The 23464-nt window shown below is 41.7% G+C and overlaps 1 protein-coding gene across 14 annotated transcripts in view; it reads left to right on the forward strand.

Moving 5' to 3' along the window:
• LOC308178889 (uncharacterized protein) overlaps positions 1-23464 on the forward strand; it is a 173142-nt gene that overhangs the window by 53730 nt on the left and 95948 nt on the right. For 3 of the 14 annotated variants that reach the window (XR_013940017.1, XM_080558089.1, XM_080558090.1), the window contains exon 4: positions 9524-9640. The exons of the other annotated variants lie outside the window; for them this stretch is intronic. Coding sequence is in view for 2 of the 3 variants with exons in the window: in XM_080558089.1 (XP_080414215.1) it covers positions 9524-9640 (117 nt within the window). In the remaining variant the exon portion in view is untranslated. The remainder of the gene's footprint in view (positions 1-9523; positions 9641-23464) is intronic. 14 annotated transcript variants of the gene reach the window in all.

Genomic DNA, 23464 nt, shown 5'->3' on the forward strand with positions numbered 1-23464 from the left:
AACAGTAAAATTTAGCTTTTATGCGAGGAAGAAACTAAAGAGTTAATGATTAAGTAGAAAGCTGTAGCCATCAGGATCCTGACAGCTTAATTACTGTGCTGACAGCATTTGCTGTTTCAGTGCTCTGATGGTATTTTCATCTGTAAAGCCTGTACCGACTCACAGCAGCGGCTGGGACTCAGACACACCTTTTTAATGCACCTGCTGGCAGAGAGGATGTGTGTAGGTGGCTCGCCCAGGCAAAGCAGGCAGGCGGTGAGGAGCAGCAGGGTAAAGTACCTGTCAGACAGTCTGCCCCTGCCCCTGCGGGAGAGGGGATCGAGAAGGTGCTGGAGAGAAGAGAACAGAATAATTGGTAGTTGGTTTAGTTTTATCTGATGTTTATTTTGCAGTTAATCTAGAGCATCAGATGAGCTAATATCATAATAGCCTTTCTTCTAAGCATAAAGTGAACTTTGTGTTAGTTTAATTGTTAATATGTATGAATAAAACAGACTGCCAGTGTCTGATACCATCGCACACGGCCACCTTGTGCAGTTAAAAGGGATGCTCTTTTGTGAACGGGCTGCGGATGTTAAGAATTATCTTTTCCTTTCTGTGGTCTTTGGTGGCTCTTTGTCAGCAGTCAGTGTGCAACTTTGATGTATAAAAGGAGAGAGCAGGAAATAAAGGTGTGAGGGTATTTATAGTAGCCTGCCTGTAAGACTGCTGTCACACTTTTTGTTAAGAATGCAGCAATGCTTTTCAGTGAGCGTAGCTGCAAGAAAGAAACGCTTTCACGGCTTTCCTAATCTCTCAGGCTCTGTCTAGTTTACCAAATACTTCAGACTGGCTGTCAGAAAGAACTAACAGCCCCTATTGTGGTTTCATTCACTAGCTTTCGTTGGCACAGTGAGAGCTAGTCGTTATTCACACCCCTTTGCAGGATCATTGTATCTGACTGAGGGTCTTCTATGTTTGCTGGGGAGTACTTCTGCTTGACTTTGAAATCCTAGTGGGTCTGTCTTCTGCTCAGGGTTTCCTAGCTCGGTAAATTACGGTCGGTCAGGATGTTGCATTTCAAGCTGTTAGGGGCAGAACACGTTGAAGTGGAGATGCCTGTAACACACAAGCCACCGACAGCCTCAGACTCACCCTACTGTTTTTGGCTCTGTTTGAGTGCCAGACGATGGGCTGAATGTATGATGTGGAAAGGATACGCTGTCTCCCTGGGTCGGAAACTGGATATGATTAGAAAATGCTGTGTTATCAAAGCTGTAATTTCCCACAAATAATTTTAACAAATGAAAGTGTCCTTCTGTAACTAAGCCTGAGTTAGCCCTAATTAGATTATAACTGCTGGTCATCCTTTACAATGCAGACCACATGTGTACCTAGCGGCAATATGTCATGCCCGTCACATGTTAATCCCGCAAAACACATGTTTTATTTCATCACTGTGTTCATATTTTGAAGTATACTAGTTGTTTGTATAAAGGGCAGAAAAGACAGTAAGACAGCATCCCTTAGCTTGCCACCAGAACTATTCATGTTGCCTATGCTGACGTTAATTAATGCATGATCGTTACATAAAAATGCTACTATAAAAATCTGCCTTTAACCCCTGCCAGCTTTCCATCTCTCCAGGTACGGTCTTTTAGCTAAGCTTAATCAATACTCTAAGTCTGTCAATTTGTAATAGAAAATGAAAATTAATGTGTGGCAGATACCACTAAGAATAATAGCAATTGCAGCCCTGTATATCACAGCAAAATATTGCACGTGAATAAAGAATCCATTTGACTGAAGGCTCTGCATTTAGCAAAGCTGAATCTGTTGTAAAAAAATGCAAAGGGTATGTCACTTTTTGCAGATACGGTGCTTTAATTGCCCATCAGGAGTAATCTGACTTCTAGAAAATAAAGCAATTATTCTTTGTAGTGAAGGAGTTGAATTGCTTTTGCTCAAGTGTGACCCAAGCAATGAAAGACCACAAATATTTTGAAGAGGTAAGAAGAAAAAACACATCCACATTCAGTAGTGCTAGGTGTATCTTACCTGAGTACAGACACAGTCAAGCCATTACCATTTGCTTTGGCTGTATTTAATGCACAGTGATTCAACTGTGTGGGAAAAATGAGTTAATGGCCATTCAGGAATACATCCATGCATTATAAACCTAATAAACACAGTATAGTGCACTTTATGTTCTAGATCCATTATTTTAAAATAGAAAATACAGGACCCCTATAGGAAAGACAGGACTAATATCACTTCAGAGATCAAAAAAGAAAGTGTTGATGAGCTACATGTTAGAATAAACAGGAAAGAAGAGTTAAGGACAGCCTCCTGATACGTGGCAGGATTTGCTGCATTTCCATGTTTTAACCCAAGGAAAAGGTGCTTTTATTGTGCTGTGGGCTGTAGTGTACATTTGGCTTTAGGAATACTTTTGATGCTATCTCTCTCAGCGTTCTTGTCAGAGACGGAGAAGGTTTGGGCTGGGTGAGTGGCTGTAAATGGACTGAAGGGCTGCACCGCAGGGCTCGAAGGATAACGACACTTCGTGGCTCAACACAGCTGGTGGGCAGCGAGGAGTGGAGGACCCCAGGGGCTGATACCGGGGACAGCATTATTTGAGAATTAGAAGTTCAGTACTTAGAAGAGCTAAATTCAGCTGCAGGGATAGGGTGACCTCATGCTGAAAATCAGCTGGATGAGTAGCTGCCCAGCTGAAAAGGAGCTGGGGATTATGGCGATGTCAAGCTGAATATGAACTAACAGAGCAAACAAGAGAAAACAAACCACATACTCGGCTCCTCTCAAAAGAGAGCAGACAGCAGATGGAGGGAAGTTACCACATCTCCCCGGGCAGTGCCGGTGAGGCTGCACCTCAAATGCAGCTCCTGTTTCGTGTCCCCCTCTTCCTGCCAGCTCTAAAGGGGTGTGCAGAAACTGGCCGTGGTCTGTCAGAAGGCTACTGACCTTGTGGGTCTGGCAGCGAGGAGGGTAGGGAGAGGGATCTCAAAGCTGTTTGAAACTGTTTGAAAGGGGATTACATAGATGGTAGAGGCAAACTGTCCTGTACAGGGAGACAATATAGCAAGACAAAGTGATCACAGAGTGTAGCTTGGGAGGTTCACGTTGGAGATGGAAAAGCCTCTTCATTGAGGCTGTCCTCAGGAGCAGATTAGCTAGAGAGGCTGTGGAATCTCTATCCTTGGAGGTTGTCAAGACTCAATTAAACAAACCCCAGCCACCCTGATCTTGCGTTGATGATAGTATCGCTTTTAGCAGGAGATTGGAGTACATAACCCCCCGAGGTCCTTTGCAATTTGTTTATTTAGAAATATTACGTAGCCTAACTGTCCATCTACCACAGTTAAGAATTTCTTCCACTTCTAGTTCAGTGTACAATTATCACATGTAGAAAGAGTCAGATAACCAAACATTCATGCTCTTTGTAAGAAAATTCCCATGTAAAATTGAGTAAATTTAGGTTTTATTGTGCACACAGAATGACAGCAGTAAGCAGTTCATCCTCAGACTACAACTGAGAGCTGTGTGAAGAAGACAGCCTAAATAACTGTTTAAGCACCAACAGAAAATACAGCAGTCCAGTCAGCCACAAAGCTCAGCATCCGTTAATCAGTGAAGGATACTGACTTGCTGGTATAATTGGCTGAAAATCTGAGTCAGTACCAGATTTAGGATTTTGCAATCCTTTCCTGCTGAAAACCAGGATTTTCCAACATTGTATATTAATACGTCATTTATAGCACTCCCCCCCGCCAAACACTAAGGGATTAACATAATCTTTATTGCCATGTGGCATTTTTGGGCCTTACATCATTTTTCCTGAAAACAACCTAATGATGGTTCAACATGCATGATTTAGTAACTGACCTGGTACATCGCCCAGACTGGAAGATGTCAAGTGTCTGCTCAGCTACCCCGAGTTTTTGGCGAGCGTTCTCTCAGCGGTGCATAATAGCTGATGCAGTATTGCCATCCGCATCTTGAGCTCCCGCATGTAATTGCTCAGACAAACAGGAAAAAGGCCATTATCTGCATGGATACACCAGTCCAAAATCTATACCAGTTACTGGGGCAAACATGGCCTGGTCTTATTGTAAATGTATAATAAGTGGTAACTGCACTGAATTAGGAGTGACTCAAGATCAAGAATATTATTAAGATAGAGGGCTCGATTAGGCTCAGTCGGTGAGGACAGAACAAGATCCAGTGAAATCTAAAATTGAAAAGGAAATAGGTACAGATGTCTCTGTATTAAAGGAAAACGTGGCAGTAAAAATGGAAGTTCCAGTGTGATCTCTGTGATGTCTGTGGCACTACATAAAGGATAACTTGTGTGGTTATTTAAGCTACAGATCCCACTCCCATTAAAATTGGGCTTGTAACTTCAGAAGAAGTGGGAGGCAGTCACATGTGAGTAAATTAAACATGAAGGAGGAAGTGGGGATAGTTAAGGGTTTGGTAGTTCCAGATGAAGTCTGTGCAAGTAAACTATTTGGGTATCTTCCAATCCTAGTATTGAAGCAGTAAGTTCTCGTAAATTGGATTAAATAGAATAAAAGCAAAACCAGTTACAGGAGTGGAGAAAAAACACTAGCTTAATTTTGTATGATACTTAGCATAACATTAATGACCTTAACCGTAGAGTTACCAACAGATGAATATGAACAAGGATAAAGATCTTAATAAGCACAGATTATAAACTGAGGATTAACTACTCTAAGAAAGTTGTGGCAGATCTCTCTGTACAGTAACATAGAACTAGTTAAGAAAAAGCGTTCCGGGAATTACATGAGGAATAATCCATAGAGACATCAGGAGATTAACTGTGATCTAACACAGCAGTTGCCAAACAAGAGGCGAATCATCACATCCCCCCACCCGGACACTCCTGGTGCCTGCAGCCCGCGCTGCTGCCTGCCTGCTTGTGTCTGCTGTGCTCGGGACAGAGGTGGGATGGTGGCAGAGCCTGGGGGGGAGAGGTGGTAGAAGCACAGCCCAACTTCTCACCTCTCTGTCCGAAAGGAGAAGTGTCTCTGTCTCTCCAACAATTCCCAAGACCCCAGGCGTCTTTCTTCCACTCTCATCTTTCCTTCTCCTGGTGATTTTCAGGTGAGAGAGCATTAGGCCACTGCTGTCACATTCTCCACCCCACCAGGTGCCCACTACTCCCTCCAAGCAAGTGCACGTGGATGGTCCCCATCTGAGGGCTGCCCCGGCGCTGGCCCAGGAGCACTCGGTAGCACATCCCCAACCTGGATGCGTGCCGTGGCTCTGGGGCAGAGGCACACACTTGTACGGGCTGGGGCTGGGCTTGTGCGGGATGTGGAGACAGACAGATGCAGCCCAAGAAGTTTGCAGTCTGCTTTCCTTCCACCAATGTTTTTCTGTAATTAACAAAACCTCTGAGAGACGATGTGCTTTTAGCTTCACTCCTACTTCTGTCTTTTATTAGATAATTTGAGGGAGCCAAATTTATTCTCTAAGTCTACCTGCCACTTGGTGTATGTCAAGATCCTGACAAAGCCATAACACAGCAGTGTCTCGTGGTGACGGTAGTGTTGTGTATGTCCAAATCTTCACCTTATCTTTAAGCTTTGCTAATTCCTGCGACATGAAGTATCCGTGGCACACAGCTTCCCATGGTGATTTAAAAGGACATCAAACAAAACATTCGGTGTTCCAAAAGAACTTAACAATGAAGCTAGTTCAATTCTGGATCAGCAAAAGTTCTCAGTACAAAATTAACCTGGTAAAGTCTGATTCTTGCAGTATATGGCAAGATTCCACCCTAATCAGGGCAGCGCCAAAACAAATAAACAACCATACGTGGTGCATAAAGTGAATATAGTTGAAGTGTTTTACTATGAAAGATTATTTGCCCAGGTGTTCTAAGTGTTACACATTGGTTTTCATAACTGCTGACAGATATGTCAGTGGGGAAGGTTCAGTTATCTGTACGTGCCTTGTTAGGAATCAGTTAATGAAAGAGAAAATCCCACAGACTGTGGCCCTGATTCAGGAAAGTAATGAAGTGTGTACTTAGCTGCTCGGGACAGCAGTACATCATGTGCTTAATTTTAAGAATGCAGTTATATATAATTCATTTCAGTGAGATTTAAGCACATAGTAAATACTTACATGCTGTCTTAAACCTTTGAGTTAACCCCAAATTAGAAATTATCTTTGTCCATGTTGAATCCATTTCAATTTTCTTTTCATAAACTCTTAGGCAAACAAAATAGGTTCCTTTGGGGCAAGTGAATGTCAGGAATGCCTTTTATCACAACGGGATTTTTATTTTTTGGTAAAATCGTGTTTGTTTTGTGTTAGAGTTCTGGGATAAGAAAGTTGTAGCAGCTAGAATGATGTTATAGCTGGGGAAAGAAGAAGAAGCAATTCAGTGAAATTAAGTATCTAATAAAAGAGGTTGACCACCAGTCCTAACAGAGCTCCTGCCATATAATGTACTATCTTTGGATAGGCAAGATACAGTTTTTGTTTGTTTGTTTTGTTTGTTTTAAATATTTCATATAGCAATGACTTTTTGGCATTGGCATCAGTAATGCCAACATGTCAGATTGTCTTTTTATTATTACAAACCACCTCTATGTTTCAGGTTACATCCTTATATGTAAACTGCTGTGACTGTTTTGTGTTCCAACATTATATGCTTCAAATTTTTTTAGCGAGCATGTCTGATTTCATGCGTTCGGAAAAGTTTTCCTTCTAGCCTATGTTCTTTCACCTGAAATGTCTAAGTTTAGACTTCACTTCATGTGGGCACTTAAATGTGAATTCGTGCTTGGAATCAAAGCTAGCTTACATATGCAGATTTAGTTGATTTTCAAGTGCTTTTTAGCATCAGCTGTAGATCTCATTTTCAATAATTTATTTTTTATTTGCATTGGTACAGTACAAAATTATGGTAGGTCTTTTAACGGTGTGCCTTCTGTCACAGAGAAGGAAAAAAAAATCAGCCATACCTGGATGCTCTGGGCCATTTTAGTGGAAGTCTACCGGTCAGCTTCAAGAGCAAAGGAAAAGGAAAAGCATGACAGAAAGCTGTAAGAAGCCCGCACGGCCTCGTGGCCTGTCTTCCACTCAGCTCCGTCAGAAACCTGCTGCAGTTTCTGCATCGTCTTTGAAACCAGCAGCAGTAATCAGCAGTTGTAAAGAAAAGAAATCAAATCTGAGGACTCTGATCGTGATGCAAAGTCCTGGTGTCGGTAATGAACAGAAAGGAGAGTTTGTGCCCTGCCAGGGGGCAGAGGAGCCAGGCTCTTCCACCTGCAGCCCCCAGCCACCACAGGCCCCGTGAGGGCCCCGCGACTTACCCTGGCATTGCGGCCGCGCTTTGAGCTTGCTGCCAAGTGGCCCAGAGCTAGCTAGAACAAAAGAAATCCCCAAAGGCCACGTTATGTTAGAATAGGAATTAACATCCTTAACCTTTTAAATGAAGAGAACTCCAAATAATTCGTTGAGACAGAACAGAAAGAAAAAGAGCTTGTAAACAAGTCCCCCCGACCAGTGGCTGGGCACGGCCCCTCCGGGCTCTTCCCAGCGCGCCGAGGCCTGGTCCTTGCTCAATCGCCTCGCTCTGCGCCGCTGTCACGTCGAGCCGCGGGCTCCTTGCTCCTCGCTGGGGCTGTCTCGCTCCCATTTGTCTGTCGTGGTCTTTCTTCTGGTCTGGAGGCTTCTTTCCCAGGGCAGATTGCTGTTCAAGGGAAGAAGCAATTTCTCACTCCCTCCGCAGGATTTCTTCAGACCCGAGCCTTGCTTTTTAAAAGAAAAGAACACACGAACGGGAACAAATCAAGCAGATACTGGCTGTCAGAGCAGTCCGTAACAAACTAAAACAAAATGGCATTTAAATGATTTCTCCAAAGTCACACTGAGTGTTTATGGCATAAACAGGATTAAACCCCATATCCCTTGACTTTTTTATGTGTATGCTTCCTCTCTGAATAATGCCTCACTCTTGCCCGGAGTGCTGGGGGGTGAAAAGATTCTTTTCACATTCTGTTTTCATATGGGAACTCTGTAGGAATTATTCATGGGGTTGTCTGTGACACTCCACAGTGCGCATGGCGTGTCATAAAGGAGAATATAATATAAATGAAGGAAAATGTAGCACTTCAATACTTTCCTAATTGCCTTGACATTATTCTGTACAAAACGAAAACATTCACGGTACAAACACCTTGCTTTGGTGAGAGTGACAAACCTTGGGAAGTGTGAGCTTGTTTTTATTGGGCAAGAGAAAAGGAAGCTTATGTGTGTTGGACTGCAAAATGCTGTTTGGGATAAACTCTGTCCAATGCCTGTTGCTGTAGGGAGAGCAGCTCTTCTGCTGGGCTACCAGAGGTACAGAAAAGCAAAATCTTATTAGCATTAAGATTACCAAGTTGTGCTCTGATGCCAGTGAGTCCCTAGTTGATTTAGGGAGGATCTGTCCTCAGCAGGTTCGTTGTTGTTCAGAACTGAGTAGGAGACAATTTGCTTTATATCCAAAGTACTGGGAGAGGAAACAGGGCTGGAGAGGTGAAGAGACTCGTCCACTTGTGCTCAGTGGTACAAGCAAGCATAAGCCTACATATCTTCCAACTTCCACACTGGTATGCAATCTGCTACAATGCATCACTTTTTCCTAAACCAGTATTGTTTATAGTAAAAATATGAAACCTAAGAAGCTTGAAATGCCAAGAGCTAGGATACTGTGGTTAACTCTAACCTTCTACCTCTGTCTGTGGCCCACATTTCAAAGTCCTGTTGTAAAAGCGCTCAAGCTCCCAAGTAAATTGTCAAAACTGAAACTACTGAAGTATTCCCTTCTCATTTCAGGACAGACATCCCCTCCTGTGACTTCCTAGACAAAGGCAATCTAGGCTGATCCACTTCTTTTACATAGCCCAGAGCCCTGATGAGGGGTAATGAAGTGTAACACCTTCCTTGGTTATAGCAATGTGTTGGGTAGGGTGGTAGCTCCTAAGTAACTCCATTTTTAACAACAAACTGTCTTGAGTGGTCAGATTCTGTATTAGGTAACTCAGGCTATTAGACTTTTGCTAACGTAAGTAAATACACAACTAATCACTTTTTAAACACAATTAATACACAATCCCTTTCATTTCCTCTTCTAGTTTTTCTCAGAAAATAAAAAAAGAATGCCTAGTCCTGTTGTCTGTAATCCTGATAATGTGTGTAAACACTTGCCATGATGCCATGAGCAATGTATGAACTATCTCATCACTTCCCGTTTCCTATTGCTTTTACCTACCCAGTAGGAGCAGAAGCAACTGTATCAGTGGGAACAGCTTGCAATTCCATTGCCATTTTTTATCCAGGACACTTTTATTTTGCCTCAGTAAAGTACCTACTGCATTTAAATCTATATTTAGTTTCTTAGAAAGAGAAACATAGTCACACAAATGCCATATGTAGTAGATGCCGAAATGCATATTCTAAACCAGTGATTGGTTTGTAAGTTGTTTTTTTTTTTTTGTAGTCAGCAGAAGCAAAGCTGCATTATCCTACTGTGATTATCCTGGTGAAGCTATGGACATCATGGGATCACATGATGCCATGTGGCCAAAAATTACAGGAACTGTAATTCATCATCAAGGTGAGGACAGCTTTCAGGGAGATACCACAACATCCTGTCGCTTTGGAAATTCTAGCTACATAGCTGGGAAGCTACAACTTGCTTAACTTGTGTTTTTAATTTTGTCTCCCAGATGTGTGGTTCCAGATGTAGAGGGCTAGCACGCAAATCTCAGCTTTAGTCCCATAGTAACTCAGGAAATTTTGATTTTGATGTATGTAATATCAACCTGTGACCTTGCATGTTAGAAACACGGAGCATTTTCCATTTGTGGTGAATTAATTTATTTCTGAATATAAAGGAGAAATTTAGAAAAAGGAGAATTTCATTTTAATAGCACATGAGATGTAATGTTTCCTTTTACGATATGATACATAAAAAACAAATTGAGAAAAAATGCACTGTCATTTTTCAATACGCTGGTAAAAAATACACCACCAGCAATGTCGGAGTGAATGGTTGTTTTACGTGACAGGTTATAGTTATCCAGTGTATTAGTTCTGTAATCAAATCTAATCCCAGTGGATCAGAGCCAAGTAACAACCAAGCTACTAAAATAAGACTCGTAAGAAGCACAGACCAAATGAATCATGGTCTGTACTAGTAGAGTGGTGGATCGTGTTCAATGACAGAAAAGAAGATAGTCACAAAAAGTTTCATAACTACATAATAATAATTTCAAAATGGAACTATCTTCACTGAAATAAATGTTACACATAAAATATGACAACTAGAATACAAAATTCTCGGGATATATTGTGCTTAATAAATAACCTCAGAACAATGACATTGGAGCATAATAAACACCCTCCTGGGCCAGTCCAATGGTTTGGAGAAGGAGATGATTTTTAGAGGAAGCCATGAGCCTGGCCACTTTCTGATTCCATTTCCCATTTCTTCATTCTGAAGTCCATTTCCTTGATTTTTCCAGGGCATCTAGAACTGCTGTTTTAGCGAGGGTAGAGAGAACATCTCTGTTTAGTGTCTGTTAATGGTCCTGCTGTCCCTGAATTTGTCTAACCCTTTCTCATGCCTGCTGATACTGTCTAGTTCTGCAATTTCTTTTGGCATTGAGTTCCAGAAATTCACTACCTGCTGTACGAAGAAGTAGTTTTTTAATTGACCTGTTTTAATTTTCAAGCGTCTCTCAGCTCTTTTATTTTGAGATTTGGTGAAAAATAGCTATATATTGAGCTTTTCCACCATGTAACTGATTTTGTAATCAGTAATTTGTAATCAAGGGTTAGCATATCCCCCCTCAGTCTTCTCTAAACTGAAGGATTTCAACTTTTTTAGACTATCGTCAAAGGATAAACAAGTTCGTCTAACTCGTAAGCAGATGGACAGTTTGACATACACATGGATTAAATGTTAGTCCAAAGTTAAACAACAGAGGTGGAACGGGGGTAAGTTCTTGGCACAAGTGAAATGTGTGAGAACTTCAACATTTGACCTGGGATCAGGATTCTGCCTTAGTAGTCGTATGGCTTAGGATGTTCTCTATCCAATAAGTAACATCTCCTGTGATGATATATTTCATCTGAATCTTCTGAACAGGTGAAACTAACTTTGCATTGAAACTATCTTTACATTATTTGAAGTAAGGCCACTGTTCTGCTTTGAAAACTGACATACGGCACTGCTTAGTGAATTAGCCAGCAGCAAAGTTATCAGAATGTACAAGTTTATTCTTTACTGTTGATTTTGAGTGATGTAAGCAACCCTTTTATATCCCGTTTCTTGGATGGGAAGATCTTTATAAAGACCCTTGGGCAAAAGATGCCAAATAAGCATTCATATATACACACACAAACATGATGTATTTCATTACTGACATTGATCAAAACTCTTTTGGCTTTCATTATATACACCAAGAGTTGTGTATGTGTTAAGAGGAAAAATGAACTACGCCTTCATTCAACATCTGGATGTTGTCTTGTTGGATAGTATAAATGAACTCTAAATTACAATGATATGTAAAGAAATTATTGGGTAGTCTGGGTAACAAAAGGATAGTCAGGATAACATAAATGTCAACTGAGTACTGCTGCACAGAGAGAATTATCCACAGGCTTATCTATTTCTACAGCAAAATTGCCCATCTCCTTACGAGAGCTTGATTTTTAATTGGTCTGGTTCCCTCTCTCTCCTGGAGTTTATAGTTTTGAAAAGCTACTGAACTATTTTTTCGAAGGAATATTTTGTTTGGGTTTTTGTTTGTGTCTTGGAAAGAAAACAAAGTGTAGGAATCTTGTAAGAGACAAAGACAATGGTCAACAGTGTCCCAGTGCAAACAATTGTGCCTCCTGGACCAGATTCAGAAGGCAGTTTGTATTCAAAATATCCATCCAGTAGGAGACCTGCACATTAGACAGCCATAGATCAAGACCATTTATCAGCATGGCAAATGAGCTGTCACTGTTTGGAGCAAAGAACTCAGCTCTTGTGAAGGTGAATACCAAAAATTGCCTTTTGTAGCCATAGGTTTTGCAGCCAAGTCCATGCCATTTACATGAAGATAATCCTGGCGATGCAAGTTCAGCACTGTCCACAGACTTGAGCTTAACTTAAATCTTGCCTTAGAAACCCTGAAATACTTTGACAGCGCTCAGCTTCTTCATGGCTGCTCAGATAAATAGGTAGTCTTTACCTTGTACTCTGATTGCAGTGTGAAAGCTGGTGCTCGGATTCTAAAGATTGTTCCTTTTAATTTTCTAAGTCTTAATGAGGGAGGCAGGATGTAGAGTGAGACAGGCATTGTCATCTATCCTGAAGACAACGATGAGTCAACTATGTGATGAAGAGCTCGGGAAGCAGGAGAAATTTCTAACTGCCCCATTTACATTTTCATTTGTTCTTTGTACACATATTGGCTATATAAGGTGCCAGAAACTCCTCTGGAGAAGACCACACTAGAAATGATTGGGTGTTGCATGCTTCTGGGTGATGGGCATCATCAAAATTTGTCACTGACTCTCTGGTCAGTTATCCAGAGTTATCATTATCACAAGACAGCTGTGGCATACAAAGAGTAAGTCAGTTAAAAAAAAAAAAAAAAGAAAAAAAAGCCTTTCCATCTTACTAGTGCTCATGTTCTGAATGTAGAAGCACCTGCCCCTCCTTTTTCCTAGCACAATATAATTGGACTTTGTTTATGGATGAATAAAGGGCTTCATTGTAAAGATTGATAGGCTCTAATTGGGAAAAATTTGGCAAAGATTATTTGTCAGTTTTATGGAATAACACTACTTGTCATGCTTTTACCTCCAGGAACTGGAGGGAAGCCAAGGGAGATTGTTCTTGTTCTAACTTTTCATGAAGAGCCTCTTTTCATAACACACAAAAAAAGAGTCAGAGGAAAAAAAATAGAAAGAAACTCCCTCAAACAACATTATTTAAACACACAGGATCAGGAAATGAGTGGCCAAAGAGCCAGGCTGTCACCTTAAGTAACACAGTTGTGTATGGACTTACAAAGCTCTTAGTCCACCCCAGAAAAATCAAAATTATTCTGTGTTAATAATACTGTTATTTAAACACAGTGTCTAGTTCTGGTGGTCTTACTCAAAACAGTATGCAAAAATCCTGAAGGGAAATTGAAAAGACAAAAACAGTCCAGCAATTGGTAAACAAGTTTTGGTTCAATTCATTTCGAAGAAAGGATTTTAGAAATTACTTGACTACCCTGTGTAGATACCTGCAGATGAAAGACATTCAATAATTAGGACATTTCAGTCATGCAGACAAAAACGTAAGGATATTCTGTGCTAGAAACAAAAGTTAAAAAAAAAAAGTATCTCTCAAATTAGTAATATAGAACTTGCTAGCAGTGAAAGTAATTAAATGATGTAATAGTTTATCAGGGACAGCAGTGTCTTCACCAGTTATTGAATGTTTAATACGAGATTAGATATCTTTCAAGAATATGTGCTTTGGTTTAGGCTTAAGAAGAATTACAGCCTCTGTATTGAGGTCAAATTAGGGGATCATAATATCCCCTTCTGGCTCTTACAACCTTTGAACCTATAAATCTACTTCAGAGAAACTTCTGTTGGGCTGGAGGCTGACGTGCTGGATGGCTGGGAGTTCCAGCATATCCTCTGAATCTGATCACCTCTGATGCTTCTGTACCTGAAGGAGAATTTGATACTGTGATGTGGACACTTGATAGGATAGACTACATGCCAACCTGAGGAATTTGTCTACCTTCTGATGTCGTAGTGGTGTTTATAGCAAGCTAGTGACTTCATTGTCTCTCGGTGCAAGAATTAAGCAGGGGGGAAATCAGCTTAGCTGATTCTTTATTTAAAATGCTATCTTTTTCCATAGCCATAGGTTTTTACCTCAGTATGTAAACAGCTAAATAGGCACACACGGAGTGCAAGATCTGAGATGTGATGGAGGTGTTACAAGATACAGATATCAGGTAAAAGTGAGATAAGTCACAAAGTCACGAAGAATTATATCTAAAATCACTGTTCTCTTCCCTTCTCATGTATCACCTAGTGATGTAAAAACGATTTGTTAATCTCCAGAAACAGGCAGCTCTTTAGGATTGTATCATATGACTCTATCTTCGTCTGAGAATATTCACATAGTGGTCCACTTCAAATTATAGTTTTCCTTTAAAATGGCACAGAATATCACACTGCCTTTGAGATGGACTTTCGTACAGTTGTGATTCAACCAAACCTGGATGACAAGGTTCCCCTAAGGAAAAGGGAAAGTTTTCCGTTCCTTGTTCTCTGACTTAAAATCCATTCTGAATCCATAAAAGAGAGAATAGTTTGACCCAGTATGGCGGTGATGTATTCTGCACCCAGATGTGTGGACTTCATGTCCAGATGCCATCTGTAGTGTTCTGAATCCTTCTCATTCCCAGAAACATGGATGGGAAAGTAGCCTTCCTCTCCTGTCTGTTTGTATATTGAGCTTTCGTGTTAATGTTCTGAGAAATGGTCTCTCAACATTTTTCTTCCGTATAAACTCCTGCTTATGAAATTGAGAATCAACATAAATAGCTTATTGTTGCTTAAATGCACTCGTACTTTTCAGGTGAGATGACTTCATGGGATGTTCAGAATACGTCTTGACCTCCAGTTGGCCTAGCGTGAAGTAACATTTGCATGATGATGTCCAGCCTTTCGCAGGCAGAAGGAACATATCTTTACATACATTCTTCACATCCATATCTTTTGTTTTATCGGTCAATGTCATAGCAGTGGAATGTGGGAAATCTGCTATTTCTCAACCATTTTGGAGGAGGCTAGACTAAAATGCTAAGTGTCTCCTTTTATGAAGGACAAAATGAGGCTCTGGTTATATTATGCTTGATTAATATTTTCCTAATTATTCCCATTAGCCTTTCTCTGTGTAATAACAACTCTGCAACGAAGTTATGAGTCTGAGACTTGTGTACTCGTAGAACAGCCATTGGGCAGGCATAGCATATGCTCTGTGTTACATGTGTGCTGTTCTGTGCTTAGTTTTACTTGGGATTCCCTGATTTTGTTTAGCTGAGATACTTTGTCCATGCATGGAGTCAGAATTAGCTGTTTGTCTGCTTACTTGGGTCTGTGATCACTGCCTATATTCTTGCACGTTTGTTGAACTCTGATTTTGTAGCACATTCAGCCTGTGTTTTTTCAGACTTTGTGCTATCAGTCTCTCTTGCTGCAGATTTCATAACAATAAATTTCTCAGCAAAACTGATCAGCAGAGACCCAGATCTTCAAGGATCAGTGGGAAAGCGGGTGCTATCCCAAACTTGTCTTCACCCTTAGAATGCTCTTCTTGCTCCCGAAAATACATAGCCTTGCCCATATTTCTTCCATGGTCTAGTAAAGAGATTTTCGGAAGTAGATACTGGTCTGAAATACCAGAAAAACAACAACCTAATGCTGCCTATTTTATATCATTTAACTTATTTTAACATTAGTGAGAAGTGAGAGCTGGAAAGCCAAGCAGATTGTGCTGTAGTCAGAGGAGTGGATGTTATATTGGTAGTCAGTGCCCCTGGCAAGATCTCTTGTGCTGGGTGCTGAACAACCAAATGCAGAAAAGAGACAATCTGTGCCATGAGGGCTTCTAAATACAGCAAAGAAGAGGGCACAAAAAATTCCTAGGTGCTCTTCTGTGTTACATCTACAAGAAAACTGTAGGTCTTGAGTTAACCAAAAGATAGGAAAAGAAGGAATGAAAACAGAAGACAAGGAAAGAACAGGAGAGGGCAGTGGTGGCATTTTCCCTAACAGGAGGAGATCCTGAGATCAAGCTGGAGTCAAATGCTGTACCCAAACTGGCAAATCAGTGCTTGCAGTGTTGATGAGAAGCTATTCTGAAGAATTATCCCTGATGTTATAAGACCTGTGAGTAGTGATGTTTTCTAGTGTTCACCTCCCACTGTCCCAAACGATTCCATGTTTCATACTTGCTAAGCAAACCACCCGTACTTCTAAAATTATAGATGATTAATAATAGTAATTGCTAACAATATGAGATATCTTGACATCTTAGTAGTGCACAGAAAAAAATGAGTCTTTAGCTTCTCATTCCTTGAACTGGAAGAAAGGTCAGAAGGGAAGAAAATTGCAAAGAAAAGGAAGACCAGGAAGTGTTACTGCTGAGGAGTAGAAGGCACAATGAAACGGGGCTAGAAGAGCTGATGTTCTGTGGAATCCCTGTTCTGGAGTTAGGGCACTGCGCTGGGGTGGTGTCTGTTTTGCTCTCTGGGGACACTTCGGTTGTATTCCAGAAACTGACGTTCTTTATAGTTTTGAACCCACATTTTAAGAGAGGCTTTAATCAATCACTTGTGAGGAGGTCATGTGAACTATTGTTTGTAAATAACTGAAACACGAAAAAATGTGACTGTGTGCTGCATTGGGAAGCGTATCCTTGCCCACCAGTGAGAACGGAGAGAGAAGGGCACAGTCAGGAGAGCTCCATCCGCCACAAAGCTCCTGAGACACCTCTACGGGGTTGGACTGGATTGTGGTCTTTTCTGATCGGGTTCTTGCTGCCAGGAGTTGAGTCTATTTCCAGTTGTGAAGAAGCACAGGAGCAAACACTGCATGACTGGGAATTGCTGTTTGCAGTCCAGGAAGGGAGGCAGGCTCTGATGAAGATGGTCATGCCGGCGCTGGGCAAATACTGCTTGAAAAAAAGCCCCTGTCTCAAGAGCTTACATTTCAAAGGAAAAGGAACAAACACATGTTAGAACAAATATATGCTAGCTTTCCAAACAAGATGACACAAGTGAGATTCTAAAAACAGGCAAAAGATTTTGTTCTCTGAAAAAGCAGAAGGAAAACTGGCTAGCTAATCCCAGCAGAGGGAGACTGCAGAGGGGGGACGGAGGGAATGGAGAACATTCCAGCCCATTTGTTGATGACTAACATACTTTAAAACAACAGGCTGCTTTTTAAACTTAGAAGGTGACTTGCTGAGTGGTTATTCACTGTTCACTCCCTGGTCTTGATAAGAGCTCCCACAGGACATTCAGTTCTTTCCAGCTTCTCCCGCATGGGTTTATCTGTGAACATCAGTACAAAGCAAAGGGGAAAGAGGCCAAGCAGGTTTGTTTAATCTCTGCTGTGACTAATAATGGTGTGCAGGGCTGGCTGCTCTTTAATGCAGCTTGATATAACTAATCTGACCGGCCTTTTGAGCATCTTCCTATGGGGTGCCATGTTGATAATTACCGTAGGACAACCAATGATTTTAAGAGCAAGACTCAAATTAAATTCATTTCCACATAGCTGGGAAACCCAGAGGTCTGGGAGAACATCGCCAGGCATATCACAGAAACTTTGGCTCTGGATTTGCTGAGGCCATGCAGAACTCTACTTTCTTTGGCAATGGTAGAATTTAAAAAGACCGATTCTGGCACGATTTCCTTGTTCAAGGTCTGTTCTATTGAGTTTGATTCAAGCTGGCCTGCTACAAATGAGGGGTTGGAGCAGATGACCTCCTGAGGTCTCTTCCAACCTAAATTATTGTATAATTCTATAATTCATATTTGTATGCTATTTGCATTATATTTCATGAAATTAATAATTGTTTACTATTAGTGCCATATGTGTGCATCTTTAAGCCCTATAGAGATCATTTAACCTGTATTAATGGTGTCACTTTTCTGGGATTCAAAGGTCCCACAGACCTTTTGAAAACTAATAAGGCAGCTTCATCACACTGATCAGGATCAAATTCTTTTGGCTTGTGTTTACTCCCAATATTTGCTTGTTAAATATACCTAGTAATAAACATTTTGGAGGATGGGCATTGTATTCCATATGAAATGTAGTGTTGGGCTCTACAGCACTACTACAGTACAAAGAATAAGGATGTGTGTACATTTTTAACTCTTACCTGGTGTAAACTGAGTAAAAATGAGTGAAAGCGGGATGATCAAGGATCAGGCCAGAAGCTAGAGACTGAGGAGCTGGGAACAGAAGCCAAACTGGCTGACCATTTCATGTCTCGGCCCCTGAACTGCAACGCAACCTCTCCTCTTCCTCTTTGGTCTCAGAAATGAAAACATTACTGCAAGTGGAATGAAAGCAAAATGCTTGACTGCTATGCTAGAGCAGCTAAGGAGAAACTTTCAGACATACAGGCTTACCATGGACAGCTTGGGATGTTGACTCAAGCGCCTTCTCCGAAGTGCCATGTTATGAGATTGTTCTTGTTGCCTTAACAGCTTTGTTCTATAGTTGGGGTTTTTGTCTGCTGCTCCCATGTTCGACAGCCATAGGATCAGACTGCACAAGTGGCTGTCAGCCTTCTAATTTTCAGCCTTCATTTACTAGTAGTCAGTTGATGTCTGTTTGCTCTTGCACCAGCAGTAATGTTTAGCTTAAACTGCTCACTATCTTCATTTCCTGTTTTCCCCTTGATGTATTTATAGAAATCTTATACTTTTTCACTCTTCGTTTTGCTAAGCTCACTGACCTTCTTTCTCGTATCACTCTCTTCTCACTGAGGGACAATTCACCTTTATTATTTCTGAAGGGGACCTGAGGGACTGGAAGTACACTACTTGAGCTTGTGGTAAATAATACATCCATGCAGTAACGCACGGAGAAACCAAATGTTCTACAGAGTAAGGCCTAACGATTCGTGTCTTACAAATGGGCGACTGCGTAGCATTTTATGATTGGAACAGGAACACATGGAGTATGCCTTAAGTGCATTGCAGCCTGCTGAAGGACAGGGAGCGGGTGGCAGAGGCACTCTGCAGGGCTCCAGAAAGGCAGTCTTCGTGCTCTGTGTCCGCAGACATTGTCCTGTGACACACTGCTGCTGGCCGCGAGGCCCGTTTCGCGAATGGGGATCTGGCCACGGGTGCGGTGGCCTAACCACATGCTGAGGAAGATGAGGTCGCAGGATCGACTTCTACACATTTCGTGTTATTGTTTTTTTAAGGTTGAACTCTCGCAGCCACATGAAGAACTAGCAATTTTCACCTTAGGAGAGAAAATATTGAACACATAAGCCATAAAAACTCAAAACTGGAGAGGCAGTGAAAGGACTCCAGCATTTTCCCTGGTTGTGCTCCCAGCTGGTTACCCAGGGGGCAGGCACAGGTGAGCCTGGCTGCCCGGACGGTGCCCTGCGGTGCTGACGGGACAACCTGTCCTTCGGTGCATCACGCTGCGGTGGGGCATGGAGAGACTGTCTCAAGGAGGAGAGTGGTGCTTATTGATTGGGAATCACTGACCCACATTCCTTGTTGGATAAGTTACCCAGAACGTATCAAGGCCTAGTTTGACAGCAGCAGCAGCTTGCACTTATCAGGCTAGAAACGGAATTGAGCTCTTACAGAGCTACTTAAATTTTTAGGTTTTGGACAAGTGTATCCCCTTCCTGTTGAAAAATGTAATAATGATATTTTTAACTTGCCCTGATGTTATATGTGTTTGTCCTTTCACTACTTTGATGCACAGCAAAAACACATTTCAAAGTACCACGTACGTTGTGCTTGCCAGCTGACGAGGTTTGTTGGGATGTTGCAGTCCGAGTTACGTTTTTCATTGGCTCTCTATTCTTTCAGTCAGTACCCAGAGAGAAGAGCAGTGGGACCTGCCCTTGCAACTTAAATTCAATTTGATTAATAGTGATTAATAATTAAGATGTTTGGTTATTTTGGTCTGGCTTGAATTCAGATTCTTGGTCACTCCCAGCAGTGGGAGGGCTACCTCAGCCAAAAAAAATCCATGCCTAGATTTTTACTTTCGGGAAGTTCAGGGTTTTGAGATCCAAAATTAGGTTTTCAGTTTGTGCCAAGAGAGAATCAGGCACTAGATTAAGAATTTGGATGCTTTCCCTCACAAAAATTTCTGGGAGTTGTGTGTCAGATCCAGGGTTTCAGATGTATTCCCACTGTAACTTCAGAGCTGGAGTCGTGTCTTATCTTCTATTGCAGAGATATGATGAAAAAAATGGGCTCAAAGGGGCAGGGAAAAAAAGGGGAAAAAAATAAGAAGGGAAAAATAAGATCCTGGAAAAATGGAAAAAGTGGCAAGTCCCATTGGTAAATGGGGAATTGAACTCAAGGCCACCACGATGCAGTTGAGGGATCAGATAAGAAACATCGCTTTGTGTAAAAGTGTATCATTTTCATTGTTCTCAATGGCTCTCCCAGACAGTTCGGGTCAAGGGGTTATTTTTAAACTAACCATTGATTCATACAAGATGCTCGATTATGAAATGTTGGAATCTTCTACCAGCAAGGGAAAAACCTCCCCGGTGAGTGACTGTCTGGAAACCCACAAGAGGGAAGGGGTTAATGGTTGTTCAGTTTACAGCTGGGAATTGCTGGTATCCAGGAAACAACGCAGAATGCACAAACCATGAGACCAGCTGGAGCCTGCTGGAATCCCATTCATTTTGGCAGAGGTGTCTGTGGTCTCTGAATTCTGACATCACTGCCTTTTGCGTCACAGAGGAATGCCTTAACCACTTCTCCCTTTCTATTTTTTCCCGTCTCTCTTGTTTGTGTGCCTGACTCAGATTTGCAAAGCAATGGGAAGAGGCAGCTCACAGACTCCCAAAGTCAATGCAGCTTATAAGTGACTCCATCAAAGAAGATAGATGATAAGATGCAGGAAAAGCGGCACTAAGGAAGTATGGGTTGGGTGTGATATTTTTCTGTTTCCAGGCTTACGTAGCACATTGCTGTAACGGCAAGCAGGGTGTCTGACTGGGACCCGAAGATCAATACTGTCTCGTGGTACAGACACTTCAGAGTGTATCAGAAGAGCTGGAAACCCACTCTGGTCACAGACTTCCTGGGTTACCCGCTTGGTGTGCTGTGTCTTTCCTTCCCATATGAGAAAAACAATTTGAAGACACTACAAGTCCACGCTCTGGTTCCTCTCTGTAAATAACTCTTCTGAAACCTCAACCCCTGTGAGCACAACTGAAAACTCGTAGGCTGTTCAAAGACACAATATCCTGTTCCTGTATACTTAACTCTCAGTGCTTCATTCTCCTTAGCTATAACCTGAGGATAACAATCCATGAGCTTTCCTGCCTTTTTCTGCTAGCATGTCCTTTTACATGGTGAGCAAAGCCACCTGGATTTCCTTATTACTGCCTGTGTGCGTGGATTGTCATTTTGTGGTCCCCGGTCTTTCTGCAGATCTTGCTGGCATAGAAATAATAGTAATAAATAATTTTTCCTCTTTAATATATTCATGCCAAAAAATTCCAGCGTTACTTTTTTAGTGTAATTTACTGACCAGTAACTAACGTAGTGTATCTGAAAATGCAGGGAGCTGCTTAGTGGAGTGATTTGCCCAGAAGGTGCATTGTCAGCCACGTGGCACTGCTGAGGTTGGCTGGTGGCAGTGAGAACCCCAGTGCCTAGTGAAAACCTGTGCCCCATCCCCACTTCCCTCTGGAAAGGCCTGACCTAGATATAGAGCACATTCTGTGGGAGGATGTTTCGTTTCAGAAAAGAGTGCAACCTCAGAGGACTATGCTAAGGGAAATATATTGTGTTTAAGCATTTTAGGACTCTGGTCTTTTGAAGCCCATTGGTGTCTGGTGTTTGTCCTCAGCTGCTGATGTGCAGTGGCTGATTGTTCTGTTACTCTTGCTTGCACGATTAGCATTCTGAGTCTCAACTTGCAGCCTTGATGTGAAGTGCAGAATAGAACCATCCTCGAGAAGGAGTCACTGTTGTAATCCTGAGAAAACACATATGTGTGACTGGGTCACCAGGGAAAGGGAAAAAAGAAAGAAAAAAATGTTCTTGCAAAATTTGGGAGTAGGCAGACAGTTAAAAGACTAATTTGGATCTCTGTTCTAGAAAATAAGTTCTAAGAAGTCAATCCAGAACGTTCATATGAAAGTATTTCACTATTTAATCTCACTTGTTCAGAATGTATTCTAATTCACTGAAGGATTTGCCTTCCCTTTTTTTTTGCGTTTACACATGCATCAGCAAATATTTGTCTTGTTATAAATAGATCTCCACCCACCCTTACCCAGGTTTTCAGACCCTGGAGGAATTTCTATACCTGAAAGATTCTGAGTTGTGTATAACCGTAACGATGTACTGTCAGTATGAGATGATTTCACACTTGAGGTCTACATGATGGGGGTCTGTGGTCTGTGCAGGGCTCCGTGTTAGTGGAACTTGGTAATTACCACATCCCTGATTAAAAGTAGTGCCCATAACTTTTCTTTGTGAGGGATGAGGAGCACCAGTTGAGGCAGTGCACGCTGCCTGTTCAGCAACCCACCTACTTTCTGATCAGGTGTGGGCTAAGCCATCGCCTCAGTGTGTGCAAGGTAGGTAAGAGGAAGACATCCCTCCTCCTCCCCACGGAGCTGCACCACACGTTTGCAGACATTGGAACAATCCAGGCCAGTCTGCGTTTTGCTTCCACAGGGCTATTACTGATCCTACTGAGAGATTGCAAGGCTGGGAAAGAGAACAGGACAGAACATGCAAACACCAGCCTTGCCACGGGTACAGCAATGAGGCTAGCGTGAGTACCATGGCGTACAGATTTCACAGACTTCCTATCGAGCTGTTATGAAACTGCCTCTTGAAGTCTTCAGCACATTGATTTTGCTAGATCCATTGGCAGTATAGAATTTAGATGTGGCATGAATCTATTCATAATTTAGAACTCCTAAAATTAAGGGCCTAACACAAAAAAGATTCCAATATTCACAAAATCTGATGTTTATAACACTTGTCATTACCTTTTTTGGGCTCTGTTGAGTGTTCAGGACAGCAACATGACCTCTTGTTTAGGTACACAGCATCAGAAAATGTTGACTTTCACTTTCAAAGTAAGCAGTGCATTTGTATGGCATTCTTCTTAAGAAAGACTTCTCTCTTAAGAGGCTATGATTCTTTTTTTTGCTGTGGTCTCAGGAACTGGGCTCAGAAGCTCACGGTTTAGCTTGTTAGGGGGTTTCAGCTTTGCTGAATGCTTTGACAGCTTTGCTCAGTGACTGCCTCAGATCCAACAGTTCTGCTGTATTTAAGGCAGCAGACCTTCACCGCTTTTGATTTTTGGTCCTTATTTTCATTGGCAGAAAGTAAGGCTTTTCATGGCAGACAGAACAAAAGCAACAGGGGTAAATAACCCTTCCATGGAAAGTGCAACGCTTTTGTTTCATGGCTGTCACAGACAATCCCAATCTGTTAATGGGGCTTCTAGGCAACACAAATAAACACCACAATTGACAATACTATGTTGGGCATGGATCCACACTCACAGATGTTGCTGTCTTCCACTGCTTAAGAGGCAATATCATAGAGATGAGTACAATCATTTTAGTAGCTGGAAGTGGATTAAAAACGGATAGCAGATGCAGTCT

This window comes from Anser brachyrhynchus (genome assembly GCF_964034855.1).
Source record: "Anser brachyrhynchus genome assembly, chromosome: 16".
NCBI classification, from domain to species: Eukaryota; Metazoa; Chordata; class Aves; order Anseriformes; family Anatidae; genus Anser; species Anser brachyrhynchus.